The 19,088-nt window shown below is 37.7% G+C and overlaps 1 protein-coding gene across 1 annotated transcript in view; it reads left to right on the top strand.

The window, feature by feature from the left end:
• Nucleotides 1–19,088, top strand: part of NRDE2 (NRDE-2, necessary for RNA interference, domain containing) — a 50,123-nt gene that overhangs the window by 15,794 nt on the left and 15,241 nt on the right. The window contains exons 2-6 of the mRNA XM_017728989.1: nt 9,442–9,550; nt 11,615–11,827; nt 12,307–12,456; nt 14,841–15,303; nt 15,495–15,897. Coding sequence (XP_017584478.1) covers nt 14,974–15,303; nt 15,495–15,897 — 733 coding nt within the window. The 5' untranslated portion in view covers nt 9,442–9,550; nt 11,615–11,827; nt 12,307–12,456; nt 14,841–14,973. The remainder of the gene's footprint in view (nt 1–9,441; nt 9,551–11,614; nt 11,828–12,306; nt 12,457–14,840; nt 15,304–15,494; nt 15,898–19,088) is intronic.

Raw genomic sequence — 19,088 nt, 5'->3', positions numbered from 1 at the left:
GATTGTTTGGTTGGTTGATTTGGTTTGCATTTTTTTTGAGGATTAAAATTTGTCGCCTCTTTTCTCTGCAAAAAAGAAACTGGATAAAATTGCATGGGTCTGGATATATACAGGAAGTTCTGATCATTCTGAATTTCTTAAAATTCTCTAGTCTTCATCATGAGAAGGCCTGTATAAAATGCTAGTGGGCCTTTCTAGCAAACAAAATGCTCTGCTTATGTCTGCAAAATACCTCCTTTCTCTTCTACTGTGTTTTGTTCACAGTAAATGTACTGGGAACAATATCAAGACCCTCATGTTTCTGGAATCTATATAGAAATAACAGATTTATATTCACATATGCATACATGCATGCATAGCAGAACTTAAAATACTTTACAAGTCTGAGGTTTATGTCTAAACACCTCATAGACCTCTCTTGAGTATGGCTTTGATACAGATTTTTCATATTAATTTTGTTGCTGTTTCTGTTTTGTATAATGGAACAGTGTATACATATTTCAAACTTGCTTACAAGATCAGTCTGACCATGGCTTTAATTTGAAGTTCAAGGCCAGCACTGCCATGCAGCTTGAAGAATCAAGTAAAAAAACTCCTTTAGGTTTTTGAAGTGTAGCATCAGAATGTGTATCTGAACTGAACCAGTTATCTTTATTACGTGTCCATCACAAATATACCTGTAATAACTGATCTACCCAGCAAGCACTTGATAGCCCAGCAAGCTTTTTGTAAGTGAAGATCTTACAGATAGGACTTGGATCAGTAAATAAACCACCAGATTTATTAAAGCATTAGAAAGATGGCCTGACAGCCTTTGTGAAAATATTAGCAATAATGCATTGATCAACTTGTGTATGTTTATTTTCTGTTTAATTTTATCTGTTGAAGGAAAAACATTTCACCTTTTCCATGTAATTTTATATCCCTATTTTATTAATAATTTGAACCACTAAGATTTTATTCAGGTATTGTTTATTACATTGTAAGAAGAAGGCGGTAGAATTGCATTTTTATAACGTAATCTTCAAAATATTTGTATAAAATACTTTAGGAAGAATATACATACTGACCTGCAAAGTAGGTCCTTTGAGGATAAAATATGATACATCAAATATAATAGCAGTATTATATAGTATCATCAACTGGAATACTTACTGTACATGTAATATAGTAGATAATTAAAAACTGAAGAGGACATTAGTAATTGGAATTTTTTGCTAAATATGAGTTATTTCCCTTTAAAAATACAAGAGAAGCCCTTTTGAAAGACAGATGTAAAACTACTATACCTTCATATCCAGCTGTGTTTAGTTTTGATCTGTCAGTTTTGAGGACTGGAAGAATAACATTAGACATTTAAGAAGAACTTTTTCTTAGAAGACATCTTCTTGAGTTGCCTCTCTCAAACAACAGCAAAGCATGAGACGATGGAGAGCTCTACATCTTTTCCTCTGTGAGATGCCCCAGCCATGCCATGCCTGATGCAAGCAGCATGAATCTGGTTAGTTGGGAGAGAAAGCAGGCAGGGAGGAGAGCTGGTGGAGGTACATCAGACATGGGAAGGGTGAAGGGCTGGGAAGTGTAACAACAGCTTTGCTGGGAAAGAGAGCACAGCCAGTCTCCAGCTCCCCACAGCCCTGCCCTCCCCAGCCATGGGCCCCTCCAGGCTGGGCATACTTGTGGGTCTCTGTCCCAGCCTGTCCTTGTCCCCAGGGTGGTGCCTGGTTCCAGACTAGGGCTGTCTCTGGTGCTGCCAGTGCTCCCTGCTCCTGACTGGGAAGCTCCTGTCCTGGCCCACACAGCTCCTGGGCCCCCAGGAGCTGCCAGCCCACACAGCACCCTGACAACAGGGTAGAAAGAGGAAATTAAATAACTATAGGGACTTCAATAGCACCATTGAAGTCCTAAACATGTGATGGTCCTGCAGGAGATAATTTTTCCGTGCTGTTCTCCTGGCAAGGCCAGCCATGGGATGGTGCTGAGGTTACAGCCCAGCAGCTACACGTCGCACCTGGCAGAGCTGAAACCAGAGTTCTTGTGTTTCTGCCTGCTTGAGTAGGTGTCAATAAAAAATTAGCCCTTGGTAAAATTACTGAGTAGATCTCAATACATCTGAGTAGTGCTGGCATAGACAAAAGGATTTCTTAGTGAAAGAAACATGAGGAAGGGCTGGGAAAATGTAGAGTAAGGCTGGAAACTCCTGTTGTGCTCCACGAGTCCCACTGCAGGGAGATAACAGCTATAGCCCCTTCCTTTTACATTCACCCAGTTCCTCTCACTCTTGGAATATGCTAAATGCAGGGTATCAAAGCCATGTCGGAGTAAGCTGCACAAGCATTCTAATCATGATATGAGTGCATCATCACATGATGCTGGCAGCACTCAGTTCATCAGTGAGGTTTGAAAAGGCTGGAGCAAAAGCCTGCTAGTCCATCGCATTAGGGTTGTTCAGGGGAGCCAAAGATGGCTCCCAACTGTTCCTCTAGCTCTGTGACCAGAATGGAGATCTGAATTACTGCTTCACATGGCACCCATTTCACAAATGTCAGATTCACAAATATCCACTACAATTTCATTGTAATAAGGAAAATGGGTCTCATGAGAGGGCTTTTTTTTGCCCCTAAATATAATGCCATGATTTTAATCGAATCATACAAAAGAACTCAAATTCTAAATCTACTGTAATCAATCACTCTCACATCTGCTTAGGCAGTTCAGTACATTACTCATTGTAAAGTTTTTCAAAGAAGAAAATCCTTATCAAAGAACAAAAATCCTTAAAATTGATTAATTAAAAAAAATTAACTCTACCAGACTTTATTATGTTAAATAGGTAGAAACAAAAAAAGCAGACCAGAGCGTTCTTAAGGGACTTGTTAGTTCCTCTAGTTGGTTAGTTCGTTCCTTCTTATTAACAAGGAACTCATGTTGTATGCAGCTATTGTGGTTTTGCCTGCAATGTAAAAGGCTTGATGGTTTGCTTTTATTAGGATAGAACTGAAAAAAAACTATGCTGAGTATTTCTTTACTCTAGACATCAAGAGGTCCTTTGGTTAGGTTTTTTAGTAAATCCTAAGGAAAACTGTGGCTAAACTCTGTTGAGGCAACTTATTTATTTAATACATTCAATACATTGCAGAAAACTACATTTCATCAAAATGGGCCCTGCTCGCTCAGTAATACAAGGAAATGTCAAAGTAGATTTTACTAGAGAGCCAACTTCTACTAACATTAAATAGCAACTATTTGTGCAATAATCTAAGAGCAACATTCACACAAGTTTAACTTCACTTGTGATAATGGAAGAAATTGCTTTCAATTTTGTGGTAGTGTTAAATATGTTTGGTTGGGGTTTTTTTGTCACAGTAAGAGATGTATGGCAACAATAATAACACTTTGTTAATGCATCCTTCTGTTTAGCCATAATTTGGTATGACTTTCAGGGACACAGGGCATAAATCTGTGTTTAGGATTCTTATAAACTCTATCTTTGGTCATTTGCTTTACTCTCGAAAAGCACATTTTCTGTATTCTCTTTGTTGAGAAGCCATTAGCTACCATCACTGTGAGCAGCTGAGAGACAGTGTGAAAAATGACATTCAGCAAATAAACTGAATGCTTTTTAATTAAATCTATTTAGTTTCTCTTGCACTAGAGCATCAAAAGCTTGAAAGCGCTTTGAGTCTCACTCCTAAGAGAATAGGGAAATAATTATTCTTCTGTAGATTGGTGGTAGTTTTCCCATTGCTGAGGTATGCAGAATAAACACATTTACAGATTTCAGAAACTATCCAAATAAGATGATAACAAATATTTCCATGAACAGGAGAGTTCTGACTCAACCTTCTCAGTAGGACAGTCTCCCAATGTGAACTGCACGCACACTGGAGTTTTGCTCCCACTCAAAATCCTGCTCTGACTTCCTACCTGTTTTCATCTGATTTGCAGCAATGTAATAACCTGTAACCTTCTTTTAAATTTGGTTGATACTGATCATGAGTTCTAAAACTACCTGGAGAAATTATGCCAGGCAGACAGAAACACAAAATTACATGTTTTCTCTTCTCAGAATAAAGGCTAAAAGGTGCACGTGGAAAGGTAATTACTTCTTAATTGTCTCTTCAAAATTGGTAATGTGCCTCTTTTAGGTGTCTTCCCTATCTTCTGTATCAGTTCTAGGTAGATACATATTTCTGTATGTTACATACTACATTTTCTACTTTCTAATGTTTTACTACAAAACTTCATAGATGTTAACATACCTGAACAAAAACTTGGCTTCATATCAGTAGGTGAGAATAAACTTAAAGCCAAACTTTCAAAGCTGGAAATCAGGCCCCACTCCTTTGATGACTTCCAGACTATCAGTGTCCATGACCACTATTTTGTTCTGAATCCTCTTCTCTCTGTACTTTCATACTTATCTGCTGTTGATGAATAGCATTTTATGGACTAACAATAAACTAAAGGTAGTAAACAAGGATTAAGAAATAGTTTTAGAGTTTTCTAAAGGATGAACTCATCAACATCTAAAAAAAGGCTGCAAATGGCAGCGACTGTAGAGTTGACAAAGTCTGCAGATGGTGCACAGGTATTCATGGCAATCAACTGGAAATCTGACTGGGAAAGGCTGCTGAAGTATTTAAAAAATAAATTATAAAATGACAAAAATATCAGCTCGTAGATGTGAAGTAGTGTGTATAGGGAAGGTACTCCTATCATCTACACACAGTAGTTACCTATTACCTTTTGCCAATCATAAATGGTCTCTTGACAGATACTGTAGCTCAGGAGAAGACAAAAGCCGAACAGAATGATCCGAAGGTATTGAAAAAGGAGCACAAAACAAGCCAGTTGTCATAATTCCATACAATCCCTAAACTCACTAGCTTAATCATGACATGAAATTCTGGTCATGCATTAGTATTAATGTAAGAATTAGAAAAACTAAAGAAATTCAACAAGGAGACTATTACGGAGTGGCTTTAGCATACAAAGAAAAAAGGCAAAATTTTCAGTCTAGGAAGGAGAATACTGAACTACATTAATAAGGTATAAAATTTTGCAGAAAAAGGGACTAGGGTGGTTATTTTTCCCCTCACAATGCAAGAATCAGGCATTGGCTAGAGGAAAAAAAAGGAAATACTGGTTCAGACAATACATAATTAAGAAGCAGAACATCCTGTCCCAGAAGGCACAAAGAAATAATTTTTCCAGTTCCTTTGTGGAGAGCAGGCTCATGGATGCTATCAGACATGATGGGTGACTCCCCGGTCAGGAGGCTGAGAGAGGCCCGACTGCAGCAGGTTATTTGTTCCCCGTGCCCTCCCTGACGCTGTTGAGACAGGCTACGAGGGTGCTCGGGCCTCCAGGCATACACTCACTAGTTCCCAACAGAAAGGCCGCCTGGCCTTTTACAGCATCATCTTTTACACAGCTGAGCATTCCAGTCTCCTGGAGACATCGCTTGGGAGTTCTGTCCCGGAGAACCTCATGAAGGATGAGGGTGGTGGGAAGGAAGGGCTGGCTCTGGAAGCTCCATCCCGCCTTTTCCCGCAGCAGTCCCCTCCGCCAGTCCCGCAGTGCGGCGGCGAAGGGCGCACGATACACGAGAACCCGCAGAAAATCGGCCGCCCGCAATGGCCAAAAGGCCAAGCTTTCCTGCCCTCAGCCGCCATCTTGGGCCCGGCCGGAAGAACTACCAGTCCCAGCGCGCTTGGCGCCGCGCCGCCATCTTGGCGCCGGGCAGGTCGGGCGGGGGGCGGCGGGGGTGCTGCCGCTGGGCCCGGGCCCATCGGCCCGTAACCATCGCCCCCGGAGGCTGCGGAGCGCGGCGCGGGGGCTTGTGGTTTGTTGTTGTTACTTTCTTTTTTTTTTTTTTTTCCTTCCCCACTATCTTTGGATATCTTGAAAAATGTTTTTTAATTCCTTGCTTATTAAGCCAAATCACAGTTGTGAAGGACGTGTTTTGGATTATGATTCATTCTATCACATTTACCTGCAGTTGCGAGTAATACTTCTAATAAGTAAATAATAATATTAAAGGAAATAACACTTTCTGGTGTAGTGCCAAGCAGTGAAGTAGGTACTACGTTTATTAATTCTACTGGACAGGATTTGAACTAACCGTTCCTTTTGCTTGCCAGGTTCTACCACCCTTAAATCTTCCCATTCTCTAGACACCACAGCAAAGGGAAACAAGAGAAGCATTTACCTAGGCTGAATTTCTTGTGTATTTGGTCCGGTCGGTGTGGTGCGTTAGCTTCTTGTTCTAACCAGTTCTGCCTTACCCCGATGGCATAACAGTGGTTGATACTTGCTCTGCCAGTACAGAAATGTTCTAGCTGCATTTAGGACCCTTTCTGGTAATGACTCTTGGTGTAGGGAGTAGTGGACATAATAAGATACCAAATTACAGCTTCTAGGAATAGAGGAGCTGTTCTGCCAGGGAGAGATACAGTAAAATTCTCTGGTAATAAGACCTTGGTTGTATTTTAAAACTTTGGGAATTTAGCCTTTAAGGTTGTTACAGTAGTCTGTGTTGCTTCAGGCCACCTGTCTGGAAGATCAGATTATACAGAAAAAGATGTGAGATTGACTTGTGGATCCAGATTTCAGTTGTTAGCACTGTTTATGACTTACATTTTGGTATACTGAAAGATTTTTGTGTGAGAATTATTGACAAAACTGGAACATAATTTGTTTGGTTTATGTTTTAGTAAATATTGTACTTTGGTTTTGACAGCAACGTTTTAATGTAAGTTGTAAAAATTAAATATTAACTCAGAACCACATTTATGGTGGTGTATATCAAATTTCACACATTCAGCTTGTGAGAACTTGAGAACTTGACAGGCAACTTTAGTATCTCTCTGATAGATGGTTCTCTGCTCAGAGCTGCTGTGAAGCCAAAGTGCATCGTAATACAGAGATCCCAGAGTATTTTGATTTTAGTGTTATGTAAAACTGAGGTGCTTTTTGCATTTAGGACTGCTTCATGGCTTTATTGTAAAAGTTGAAGTAATAATGTATATATGTTGGTCATGTTTCATTCAGACAACCACTTTGCATCATACTTTTAAAAACCTTCCTACACCACTTTTAAAGCAAAAGTGCTGTCTGAAACAGAAACAGAAGTGGTGCTTATGCTTCCTGTGTTGCCCAGTTGCTGAGTTGCAGCAGCCTCTAGAGTGCTGCAATTTTGTATATGCTTTGTTACAATTATGTTGTCAAGCTTAATTAGTGTTTGGTGGAAGATAAATTGCAAATTTATCTGTAGCCATGAGGAGAGCAGTAGTAATTAGTAACCCTGATGACATTAGTAAGCGCCACATGCAGCATTATTTGCAGTCTGAACTATGCTATAGGTCAGATGGTGCAGTAAATTTTGCTGAAAGCAGATTTTCAGGATCCTGAGAGGCAACAAAAGGCTTCGTTTAGCTCTTAAAAGTTGTTGGTGTAGACATGCACTGTAATTTTGTAATTTTTCTTTTTGCTTGAGAAGGTATAAAGAGAATGCCATTGGATTACTGCTGCGGTTGTGCTCATAAACATGTAACAAGTACATGCATATTATCGCAAAATAGGTCTTTTATATCTGGTCTGTGAAAACGATAAACTTCTTAGACATTCCGCAAGAAAAAAGCCTAACAACTGAAGAGATAGCTGGATACAAGCATTTCGAACATCACAATGCATTCCAAACTTTAAAACACTAGCTGATTCACTTGAGATTATTTACAAGCGGTTTGAACTTGCATGTTGCAAAATGGCAAAAATGGCTCATTTTTTTCTGAGTATTAGGTCAGTTTGATTAAATTCTTCAGAAAATACTGTACTTGGAGAATTCTGAGCTTCCCTGCTGTAGCCACAGATGTATATTGACTGTGCTACAGGGCTTGGTTCTCACAAAGTGATTCTTCAATGCATTAAAGATGCAACTTGATCTTAGCTGCTCAGGTAGAACCAAGCTACAGAAACAGGCTGGGAAATGGTGCATGGTGCTGTTCTGCAGCATGTTGGTTAGGCTCGTCGTGGGGGAGTGTGATTTGGTCTTGACAGTGCCATGAATTGTGGATTCTCCCATGCACAGAGATGGAGGTTCAAGATGAGCCAGGGAGGTGATCCCTCCTTATGGGGCCTTTCATAATGGGAGTGGACTCTTGGGAAACACAAACTGGAGCTTTGCTTTATCATATGTACTTCTTGATGTGTTTAGCTTAGGTTAACAAGCTGTTTTGCAGTCTGCTCTGCTTTAAATCCTTTTGTGGACAACAATTCAGGGACATGAGACAGAAGAAAGCTTTTCATACCAAAATTCTGTTTATGAAAAAAATACTTTAGAGAAGGAGGAGAGGTATCTGGCTTGACAGACAATAAGTTCATTCTGTTGAGGGGTAGAGGTCAGTGTAGTCAAGAACACAAAGACAGGAGTGTGACAGGAAGAGCACTGAGGCAGAAGTGATTGTAAAGAGCATGGAGGAGAGGCAGGGAGACCAAATTTGTTCCTTTTGTTATTATCTCTATCAGTGTGACACTGGAGGGGCTGCTGTTAAGTTCTGTATTTACACAAAATAACTTTTGTTGTTTAATAGCTAAGAAATTTCACATGCTTAAAGAATTCTAGAAATGAAATCTCTATGAAAATTGTTATAAAACTTTTAATATCAGTAAAATTGTGACAGAAAGTTTCCCTTCCACATCCTGTCAGTGTCTGATCTTATATGGTGACTGAAATGCAGAGGTCTAGGTGCAGGATGCTTAATGCTGACTAATATATACAAATTAGCATCCAGTGGCTTTCTTTCACACTATTGATAAGTCTAATGATATTTCAGTGACATGTTTTGGCCATGTATAAAACACTTGAGTGTTACTTATCAGTAATGGGTGTGCCTATCAATAAAATTGTGTGAAGAGTATTTTCCGCACAGCCAGTAATGTATACTTTTGTTAGTTTGTATAAATTGTATTGCATTCATTAACTACACCTTTTGTTTAATTATGCCTTTCTGTAATTTTTTCAATTTCACTTTTTAAATATGTAAATATTTCTATTCTATATTGTATATAGACATTAATGTATAATTAATATATAGTGGTAAATATATTATGATACAGTAGATCTTATATATATGTAACAAATTTATACATATATAAATATATAAAGTTAGAATTTTAAATGATAAAAATGAATGTTGGATAGCTTCTTTTTTTGTGTGTAGGGCTGTGTATTTTTGTGTATAGAGCTATGTATTAAACATAGCTTTCAGTATGAGCTAAATGGAAATTTCATGGACTGCTTTCGAATATGCTCAGTTATTGCACATGACTTAGTGACATTTACTGTGAATTTAGCTGTCTGCTGACTAGATTAACCCCTAACTTAAAAAAGCACAGCAAGCTAATTTGTGTTGATCTCACACTTTTTTTGACCTGCAGATTTAGACTGGCTGAGTAACCCAAGCTTCTCTGCAGAAGATGCACTATTACTGCACCAACGAACTACAGAAGATGCCGATCTCATTCCTGAAAAGTCACCATTAGTAAGGTAGAGTGTACTCCAATGTCTTTTGAAATAGCCTCTTTCTTTTGTCTTGCGTATCTTTTGTTATGTGAGACCAAATTCAGAATCTAAAAGCTTTTCGTTCTACTGTTCAGTATTTTAAAATGCTTGAACTGAGTCATGTGTAAAAGTATGAATAATGCTTCCAATGTCTTTTAACTTAAAATAATGAGAAATTGTACGTATGCAATTACATTCCCATTTTCTTTTGGGATTTGTTATTTTGGAATGGAGAGGGAACTGAGCAATCATGATTCTTCATTAGCTTTTGAATGTCTTAAGTGACCCTTGAAATAATCTAAAGATTAAGCATTAGCTTTGTGATTTCTCTGTGGAAACGAGAGAAATCACCCATTTCACAGTTGAGTTTTTTATTTTTTAAAAAGCAGTTGACAATGTGAAATAATGAAATATTACATGTATCAGGTTGTGTCTGGCTGTAGAATATGCTGGTCAACTGAAGTGGGTGATGATATCCTTTTACAGAAATGAGCTTTAAGAAGCCGTGTTTGCTGAAAAACTGTTTTTAATATGTTCACTAGACTCATTGCTATACTTGGCCTATCTACACTGTAACTAGCACTCAATAGTGAATGCAGTCAAGTTGTAGTTGTCGAGTTCAAAACTTCAGTCACTTTTAATTTGATGCAAGCTTCCATTTTTATGATGATTGGTGGTGGTCATGATATGGAAAATCTTTATAATACCAAGCACACCTGAATACATCTTTTTCTGTACTTATTCTTGCATTTACATGCATTGTGTGTTTGAAATGCAATCAGTGTTTTGTTTATCAGTCATGTATTCTAATTCTGTTTCTTCAAATCTTTGTAGGACTTTAATGTCATAAAACAAAGGATTTTGCAAGTTGCCATCAGACAGAATCACATAACAAACCCACCATAATAATTTTATCTTTGAAAAAGACTGTGTCAAAAATTAGTGTGCAGAAAAATGTTCGGGTGTTTGTTGTTTGGGAGTTTTTTTTGCCTATTACTCAGGTACTTGGTTTAATAAAAACTAATTTGTTTTATCTCAGTTCAATAGAAACTAATTGCTCCAATGTAGTTGGTGGTTTTGAGAGGGTTTGCTTTGTTTGTTTGGTTTGCAGAAGTGTGTGTGTTTGTTTTAAAGGTCTGCTTATGGTTCTTCCTTCGTTTCTTTTTTCTTTCTGTGTCAGGGCTGTTACTTGAGATACCTTGTTTCTGAAATACAGTATTTTCTTTTATTGAAATATTCAGAATACTGAGAGTTGTAAGAATTGAAATTAAATCATTGAAATCTTTCATTGAAAGATTGCAGAAAAAAAAAAGTTTAAAAAGAAGTTGTGCTTTAATTAAGGGTTAGAGAAGACCTCCCTTATTCATTTGATTATTAAGTGTGGGAGTTTATGTGGTATGTACAGTAATATACATGTGTTTTGCCAAAACTATGTGTCCTTTGTGTGATCTCTCAATAACTCAGTTGTCTGTTGTACGTAGTGTTATTGTATTACATTATACTGTATTATATGATAACAGTTCCGTAGTCATAAAAAATTGTTTCTTGATTGGTGAGATTTGATTTTCTAATCTGGAAGTGATTTTAAAAGTGTGGTTTTGATACTTCCTGTGTAAGTCATAAAAAATCCCAGGGAAAACAAATCAGACTTTTTTTTTTTTGCAGGTCACAGTGGAAGATTTCTCAGTCGTTTAGCTTGAGCTAAGTTGTTTAGAAAAGTTAGGAAATTTTATCATCTTGGTCATCTTCTTTAGTTTGGCAATGTTAACAGATGGATATTTGTGCAGATCACACATCAAAATGCCTTGACAATTAAAACGTTAAGGCTGGTTGTCAGTAATTCCAGCAGCTGAAAAATATAGTTGTTATTTAATGCAGATTTATATCACTTTTGCTGTATGTGTTACTGCTACCTTCTCAAATAAAATACAGGGAGAAAAAATGTAAAGAGTAAAATGTTCTGAACTTTCTTTTTGTGGTATTCCTTAACAGTTTTACTGCTTAGCTGTATAGGTATATATATAGATGTATGTATTTTTTTCCGAGCAGGATTACTTCAAGATCTGAGTTGTCTGAGGAGAGTGATACAGATGAGAGTCTGAAACAGACAAGTAAGAAAAGGAAAAAGAAAAAGCATCACCACAGTAAGAAGACAAAAAAGAAAACCAAAGGAGATTCCAGTAGCAGTGAATCGGATGTGGACACTAAGCACATCAAGGACAAAGGAAGTGGCAAAAGGAGTGAAAGGGAAGCAGCGGCAAAGTATGTATATATTAATGCAAGATGTAAACTCATTGTGTTCTTGTGCTTGTCTCTTCAACTGAAATTTTTACCACTGGTTGATGATCTTTTTCTAAGCTTTATATGACTAAACGTGCATTCAAAGCAAGGGAAACAGATTTAGAACCACTTGTTTAATCGTATAAAAAAACTGTGACTGAAATATTCGGTGAAGTACTGTTGTGCAGAGCAAAAGCATGGTATGGTGATTATGAAATAAATTTTTAAAGTCATGTAGAGGCTTATGTTCAGTTTTTGTAAGCATCTTGTTTCCTGTCACAGATCTCTTGTGAGGGTTTGGAGAGGGGTTGCATTAAACATTCTTAATTAGTGCAAGAATCTTAATATGTGGCTGGGTTTGCCTTGTAGTGTAACTTCCTCCTCACAGAGTTAACATTTCCTTGTTTTTCATTTTAAGAGAAAATTTGTTGTATGATTTAATGTTTCTTTTATTTCTGCAGTCTAGGTAAGAAAGCATCAAATGTTACGAGCAGTCGCTCTATTTGGCTTGATGATATCCAGGCTCCCACAGCAGACACCTTTCGGATAGACAAGAAACCAGACCCTGCAAACTGGGCCTACAAATCCTTGTATCGTGGGGACATAGCAAGGTATGGAACGTTGTTCTCTATTGGTATCCAAACTATCACAGAGTTGCTTGAGTCTGGCTGTGACGTTTTTATATAGAAGATGAGAAAAGATAACTGAGTAGCCTATTTCAAAATTTGACTTGGCTTTGGGCCAGTGTCAGTGGCAAGTGGTATCCCCTGGGGGTCTGTACTGGGACCTGTGCTATCTCATGTGCTCTTCATCAGTGACAAAGACAGCAGGATCAAGTGTACACCCAGTAAGTTTGACAACACCAAGCTGAGTAGTGCAGTTAACGCTTCTGAAGGATGGGATGCCATCCAGAGGGACCTGGGCAAGCTCAAGAAGAGGGCCCTCATGAGATTTAACAAGTGGAAGTGCTGCACCTGGATCAGGGCAACCCTCAGTGTCAACACAGGCTGGGGGATGAACAGATCCAGAGGAAGGGCTCGGGGGTGCTGCTGGGTGAGAGCAATGATGAGAGCAAGTGGATGACGAGCTGGAAATACGCGCTGGCAGCCCAGAAATCCAGTTGTATCCTGGGCTGCATCCCAAGCAATGTGGCAGTAGGGCAAGGGAGGGGATTCTGCCCCTCCCCTCTGCTCTGGTGAGACCCCACCTGAAGTGCTGCATCCAGCTCTGGAGTCCCCAGCACAAGAAGGACATTGACCTTTTGGAGTGAGTCCAGAGAAGGGCCACCAGAGAGCTGGAGCACCTCTCCTATGAGTAAAGGCTGAGAGAATTGGAGTTGTTCAGCCTGAAAAAGAGAAGGCTCCATCCAGTACCTGAAGGGAGCCTACAAGAAAGATGGAGAGGGACTTTTTATGAGGGCATGTAGTGACAGGACACGGGGAAATGGTTTTAAACTGAAGAGTAGGTTTTGATTGAATATTAGGAAGAAATTCTTTACTGTGAGGGTGGTGAGACATTGGAATAGGCTGCCTAGAGGAGTTGAGGATGTCCCATCCCTGGAAGTGTTCGAGGCCAGATTGGATGGAGCTTTGAGCAGCCTGATCTAGTGTAAGTTGTCTCTGCCTGGGGGGTTGGAATGAGATGATCTGTAAGGCCCCTTCTAACCCGAACCATTCTATGATTCTTGGATAAATGTTTTAAAAGGCAAAAGATGGCATGAAATAATGGGCATAAAGTGCATGATTTTAGTTGTTTTTAAAAACATTCTGTGTAGCAAACTACAGGGCCATCTGGAGATGGCAGCATGGGACAGATTCAAAGATACGTTTTTGAGGTCAGAAATCCCAGGTTGCGTTATGAATCATCTTTGGGCAAGTGCTCTCTTTGGTCTCTGTTGTTCTGTTTCTATGTTTGAAAGGGAGGTGAAGGTATTGATTATTTTATACTAGATTTATCATGAGATTTATTTGAGTAGTTAGATACCCTTGTAAAAAAGCCCAAAAGCTACAGGTATATTCTTAGCAAACAGATTTCAGCCAGGCCTTGTACTAAAATGTGTCTGTCCTATGCAATGCTGCATTTCAAGTTAGTAGAGATGAAATTGCAAGTTCAACATCCGTAGTGGGTTACTGGTCCTATGATGACCCTTCAGAACATTTCCTTGCATTAATACAGAAGCCCATCCAAAGGAGCCTACACTTGGCTCGTGCATTATGTATGTACACTTACTTCTTTATTTTCTCAGGAAAATTGTTTACTGTATATACAATAATACTGTGTATAATTCTTTGTGGAGGAGGGAGGATTTATAGGTTATATTTTTGTAGCGTTATATACCTTTGCAATAAAATTGGCTGGTTACAATTCATTTCAATTTTCTATCACCTTTGGACTGTCAGCTATTTTCTGAGATGAAGAGTGTTATTTTAGCATTGCACGCCACTATATCTGCCACTGAAATTACATTCTTGGTAATATTTGAAGATGGTATTTTCCTATCTTAATCCATAGGGTTATTGTGGCCTTTATAAACATGGCCTCTCTTTTTCTCTTCATGCTTCTCTCCACTTTTTGATGTATAAAATGGACAGAGGCTTAGGGATGCAGAAGAAAATTACTGGACTGAACAACTGGTATCTTATTTTCAGTTTAAAATAATCTAATCTAAGTAACCCTAAATAATGTCTGTTGTTCTTTCTCCAGGTTTGTCTACATGGCTTAAAATGATAGAAAGGAAAAAGGGTTTTCTTCTGCTTGAGTATGACATACATTGTTGAACTCAGAGGAAGCTTAGTATGATATTAAAAGTGTGATGACACTGAAAGAATTTATAATTTGAAGTCTTAAATAAGGAGAAAGTTACCAGGTTCTTAAACTTTTGAAGCTCTACACATACATTATTTGGGTCAATTTGAATGAAAGTATTTCTTTCAAAAGGAGGTGTCTTTTCTAGTGTGTATTTTGGAAGGTGTTTAATTCTGTTTTCTCTTTCAAGATATAAAAGGAAAGGAGAGTCCTGTCTTGGCATAGATGCAAAGAAACACTGTATAACTTGGGACAGTTCTGCATCAAAAAGGAAGCAAGTACAGAGTCGACCTGAGCGCTACTTCACAAAGAACAACGTGAAGATGCTGAACACAGATGGGATTCTTGTTTGTAATAAAAATTCTCCATCTGACTCACCTGCTTTTATACCAGTTTCCCAAGTGGAAACTGATGATTCTTCTGACACAACAGAAGTTAATCCTCTTGGGATTTATGATCAATCAACCACAGTGTGGCTACAAGGAAAAGGGTGCAAGAGTGCAGACAATGGGTCTGTAAATACACAGCAAACAACTCAAGAGCCTGGGATAAACATGAACTCCATTCTAATGACAAAAGTGGAAGAACATAACAAGAAAGTCAGAGAAAACCCAAGAGATATTAATGCTTGGATGGAATTTATTTCCTTTCAGGTATGTATTCTAATGGACCTTGTTGCTTATTATAAGTAATGAACATCATATTGCAGTTTCATTTGTTTAGAGCTGTATATCTTCTGTTGGTTAAGAATGAGCTGTTAACTCATCTTCACAAATGGCAGCATTCTTGTGATTCTAGTGATTGTTCTTCCTAAGGTTGTAGTGATGTTTCTTTTTGTTTTAAGGATGAATTAATGAGAGGACCTAGCCTGTATGCCAGTAGCGGAGAGCAGGAATTAAGAAGAAAATCACTCAAGTTAATCCTGGAAAAGAAACTGGCTATTTTGGAGAGGGCAATTGAAAGCAATCCAAGTAATATTGATCTAAAACTTGCCAGGCTGAAGCTTTGCACAGAATTCTGGGAACCACCAGCTTTGATCAAAGAATGGCAGAAGCTAATTTTTTTACATCCCAATAATCCAGAGATGTGGAAGAAATACCTTCTGTTCTGTCAAAGTCAGTTCACTACCTTTTCTGTTTCAAAGATCAACAGTCTCTATGGAAAGTGTTTGACAACACTGGCAGCTGTACAGGATGGCAGCATGGTATCCCATCCTCTGCTGCCTGGCACAGAGGAAGCTATGCTGGGTAAGGTTCTTTCTGTTTCATATTATGGTCAGATTGGTCTTCACAGGAGCTAACTGCATTAAGAAAAGATTTTCCTATGTATTGCACGAAGCTTTTCTCCTCTTCAAAATGCCTGGCATCCTGATTTCTTAGCTGAGAATTAAAGCAGATACTCCAACCAAATATGGATGTAGCAGATCCTTCTCTTCCCCAGGAGAGCTTATGATACAACATCCAGTAAAGTCTAACGTGTTGAGTGGTTTATAGTACAATGTCAAGACTGGAGAATTGCAGCCAACAGCTGGAGATGTGCTTTTATAAAAAGGAGACTTGTGAAAAAAACAATTATCTTTTGTTCAGAAGTTTTACAGCTGATTACTTTAATCCAGAAAAGAGAAGGAACATTACAAGTCTGATGTGAAATATTCTTGAGAATCCCAGTTTGTAGATGGAGAATTCTAAGCTGTAATACCATGTGATCATGCCTTTTGTATTTATTCTATGCATACATCTACTACTTCATAATTTATTATATAATTTTCCCTGGAAGGAAAATAAGTCGGATAGTTAGGATGCTGGAGTGGATTCAGGGAAGAAATGAGTTCATGCTCAGTTCTGGCATGGTCTTTAAATTTATTTGGAGCTAAATGACTTAGCCTATCCATTTCAGTATTGCTTCTCTATCTTGGTGTGTCATTGTGATTATTAATCTGTGAATAGACTGAGGAGGGGAAAATATTAGTGTTACCATAAATATCACCATGTCTTGGTTTTTTTTCTTTTAAAATTAGTTTTCAATCTAAAAGAGACTATTATGGAGGAGTCCACTTTTTTCATGTACATCATAGTCCAAGAAACCTCTTGTTTTTATCCAGTCCTGTAATTCCTGTTGGAGCAACAATGTTATGCAATATCCAGTCTGGACTTACAGATTGAGATGCTGGGTTACCAGATTAGTTTTAGGTGTTCAGATCTCATACGATCTTTGGCTGATTGATCTTGGATCAAGCACTGGAAAAAGTGCTGCGAAGGGAAAATGCTCTACTGACCAGTGGATATTGTACAGCCTCGTAGCTTCTAATTACTTCTGCTATCTCTGATTTCCAATATTTCAGTCACTTTTGTACACTAACCACAATGAATGATTCTCAGGACAAGTGTTTTATTCAGAATCTATTTTTGGAAATGGGAAGTTTTTTCTTTCGTTTTGTTTTCCTGTACATATTTGAACATGTGACTCATGAAATACAAACTCATGAAGCAGTTTGCCAACTGCTATGAGAATTTTTTTTTTTTTAATAGAGTTTCTTTAGCAAGTTAACTAATATTAGATTGAAGTTTTTCTAAGTACTTTTTTGCTGGCAATATCCACAGATAGGTTAAAATGAAAATGCACTCAACTTCATGAGTGGAACAGAAACACAAATAACTACTTGTTGTTCTCTTTTAAGCCTATAGTGATTTGTTTATGAATGCTCTCAAGTATTCTATTTTTCCCCTTCAGAATTCAAATGATAGGATTAGAGAAATTTCCATTGGGAGACTTGTTTTGAGATTTCTTTATTAGTGACTCAACTATGTAATTCTTGGGCTGAGTTTTAATTGACAGTGTACTTATGAGGAAGGTTACCAAGTTGTTTGTTAAGCTGAAATAGAATATTTCACAAATTAATTATGAGGTGAGTAGCAGTGTAGGTGTACATTAGGCTTGTATCTTCAACCTTTGACCTTTGCTAAGGACAAAGTGTTAAGAGCTCTAATTTTAAATAGTGCGGAACTGTGCCATCTAGTGTTCAGTTCAGTATGCAGTATTATCTACTGGGAAATAGGTGCTTTTTTAAAGTATTTCTAAATCTAAAAAAGGTAAAACTGAATTTAATTAAAATGATAGATCAGTCTTAATGTAAATTTTGAGATAAGAATTTATAATACTTTAAATTTACTAGGAACTGTTAATATAAAGCAGATGATAAAGTATTCTTAAATTTTGATGTGTAAAGGGAGTCCTGTTTTTCAAATTATACCTAGTGGTTGGGGAGAAACATCCTTATCTTTTAAGTCAGTTCAGCTGCAGAAGTGTCTTAGCATCATGGACTGAATTAAGTATGTATTCATGCTTTTTTCAGTTTTTGCCACAAAGAAAATGCTGATCTTTGCATTTCTTCAAATACCTTTTTGTTTTTTCTAATGCAGAAAATTTTACACTCTAATTTATTTTTGGCACCAGTTTGGCAGCAAATCCTGATGAGACATTCTCTACATTCAGAGTATTTTAATCCAAGTTCATCTCTGAAGCTGAGAGACTAGGAAAGGACAATTTTTTCAGTGTAGTTGGACACAGTGCCTAAATCGATTAAAATACTTGGGAAGATTGTATTATAAACTTAATCATTGTTTTTGTTGTTAAATACCTTCAGAAATCTCAAAGTTTTTGTTAACAGCAGTAATCATTGACTTTACAGAAAAAATTGGATTAAATGCCTACTTTATATCTTCTAGCTGAAGTCAGGTTTTTATGTGCATGCATCTTATATACATCTAAATTCCGATAAAAGGAGTGAATAATTTCTCACGTATTAAATATAAGATGATGATTAAGAGCAGTTGATGCTAACCTATGTTGTTACATGTGTATCTAGACACCTAAATATTTGGATTGTTTAAAACCCTCCAAAGCTAATGTGTTTAGTGAAGGAATAGTAGTATTTGAAGAACTGTTTTACTGTTTTCCAAGCTGTGGGTGATTTATTTAAGTCTTTATGGGCTTGGGGTTTTTTTGCAAGTTGATTATGATTTAAAGCAATTTGAACAGCTTCTATTTTGTTAGGACTGGAATGTAATTTGGAGTGACTGAGTGTCACTGAAATGTCCTTGAGCTGCTTCATAATCGAGGTGTTTGGAACACCTGTTATTTCTCCAACTCTTCCGTTTAAGACTCTTGTTGCAAAATACGAAGAGAAACACTGGGACTTTGCTTCCCTTTTTAAGCTGAGACTGAGGCTCAGTGTGTACTAGGGATATGGCAGTCTAGGGATATAGACAAATAATTTGTTGAAGAGCAAGGGATAGGGCTCTTCCCTAATTATAAGCAGTAATATTTTGACCAAAAGACTGGTCTTCTCTTAACTCAGGTCTTACATAAAGGAAAAGGGAATGACAATTGGAATGAAAATGATATATTGCAAACATATTATCAATGTAAATATGTCACG

The sequence above is a fragment of the Corvus brachyrhynchos genome, unplaced genomic scaffold (assembly GCF_000691975.1).
Source record: "Corvus brachyrhynchos isolate BGI_N302 unplaced genomic scaffold, ASM69197v1 scaffold1, whole genome shotgun sequence".
NCBI classification, from domain to species: domain Eukaryota; kingdom Metazoa; phylum Chordata; class Aves; order Passeriformes; family Corvidae; genus Corvus; species Corvus brachyrhynchos.
The sequence above is the reverse complement of the archived record's forward strand: the minus strand, read 5'-3'. Positions and strand labels throughout refer to the sequence as shown.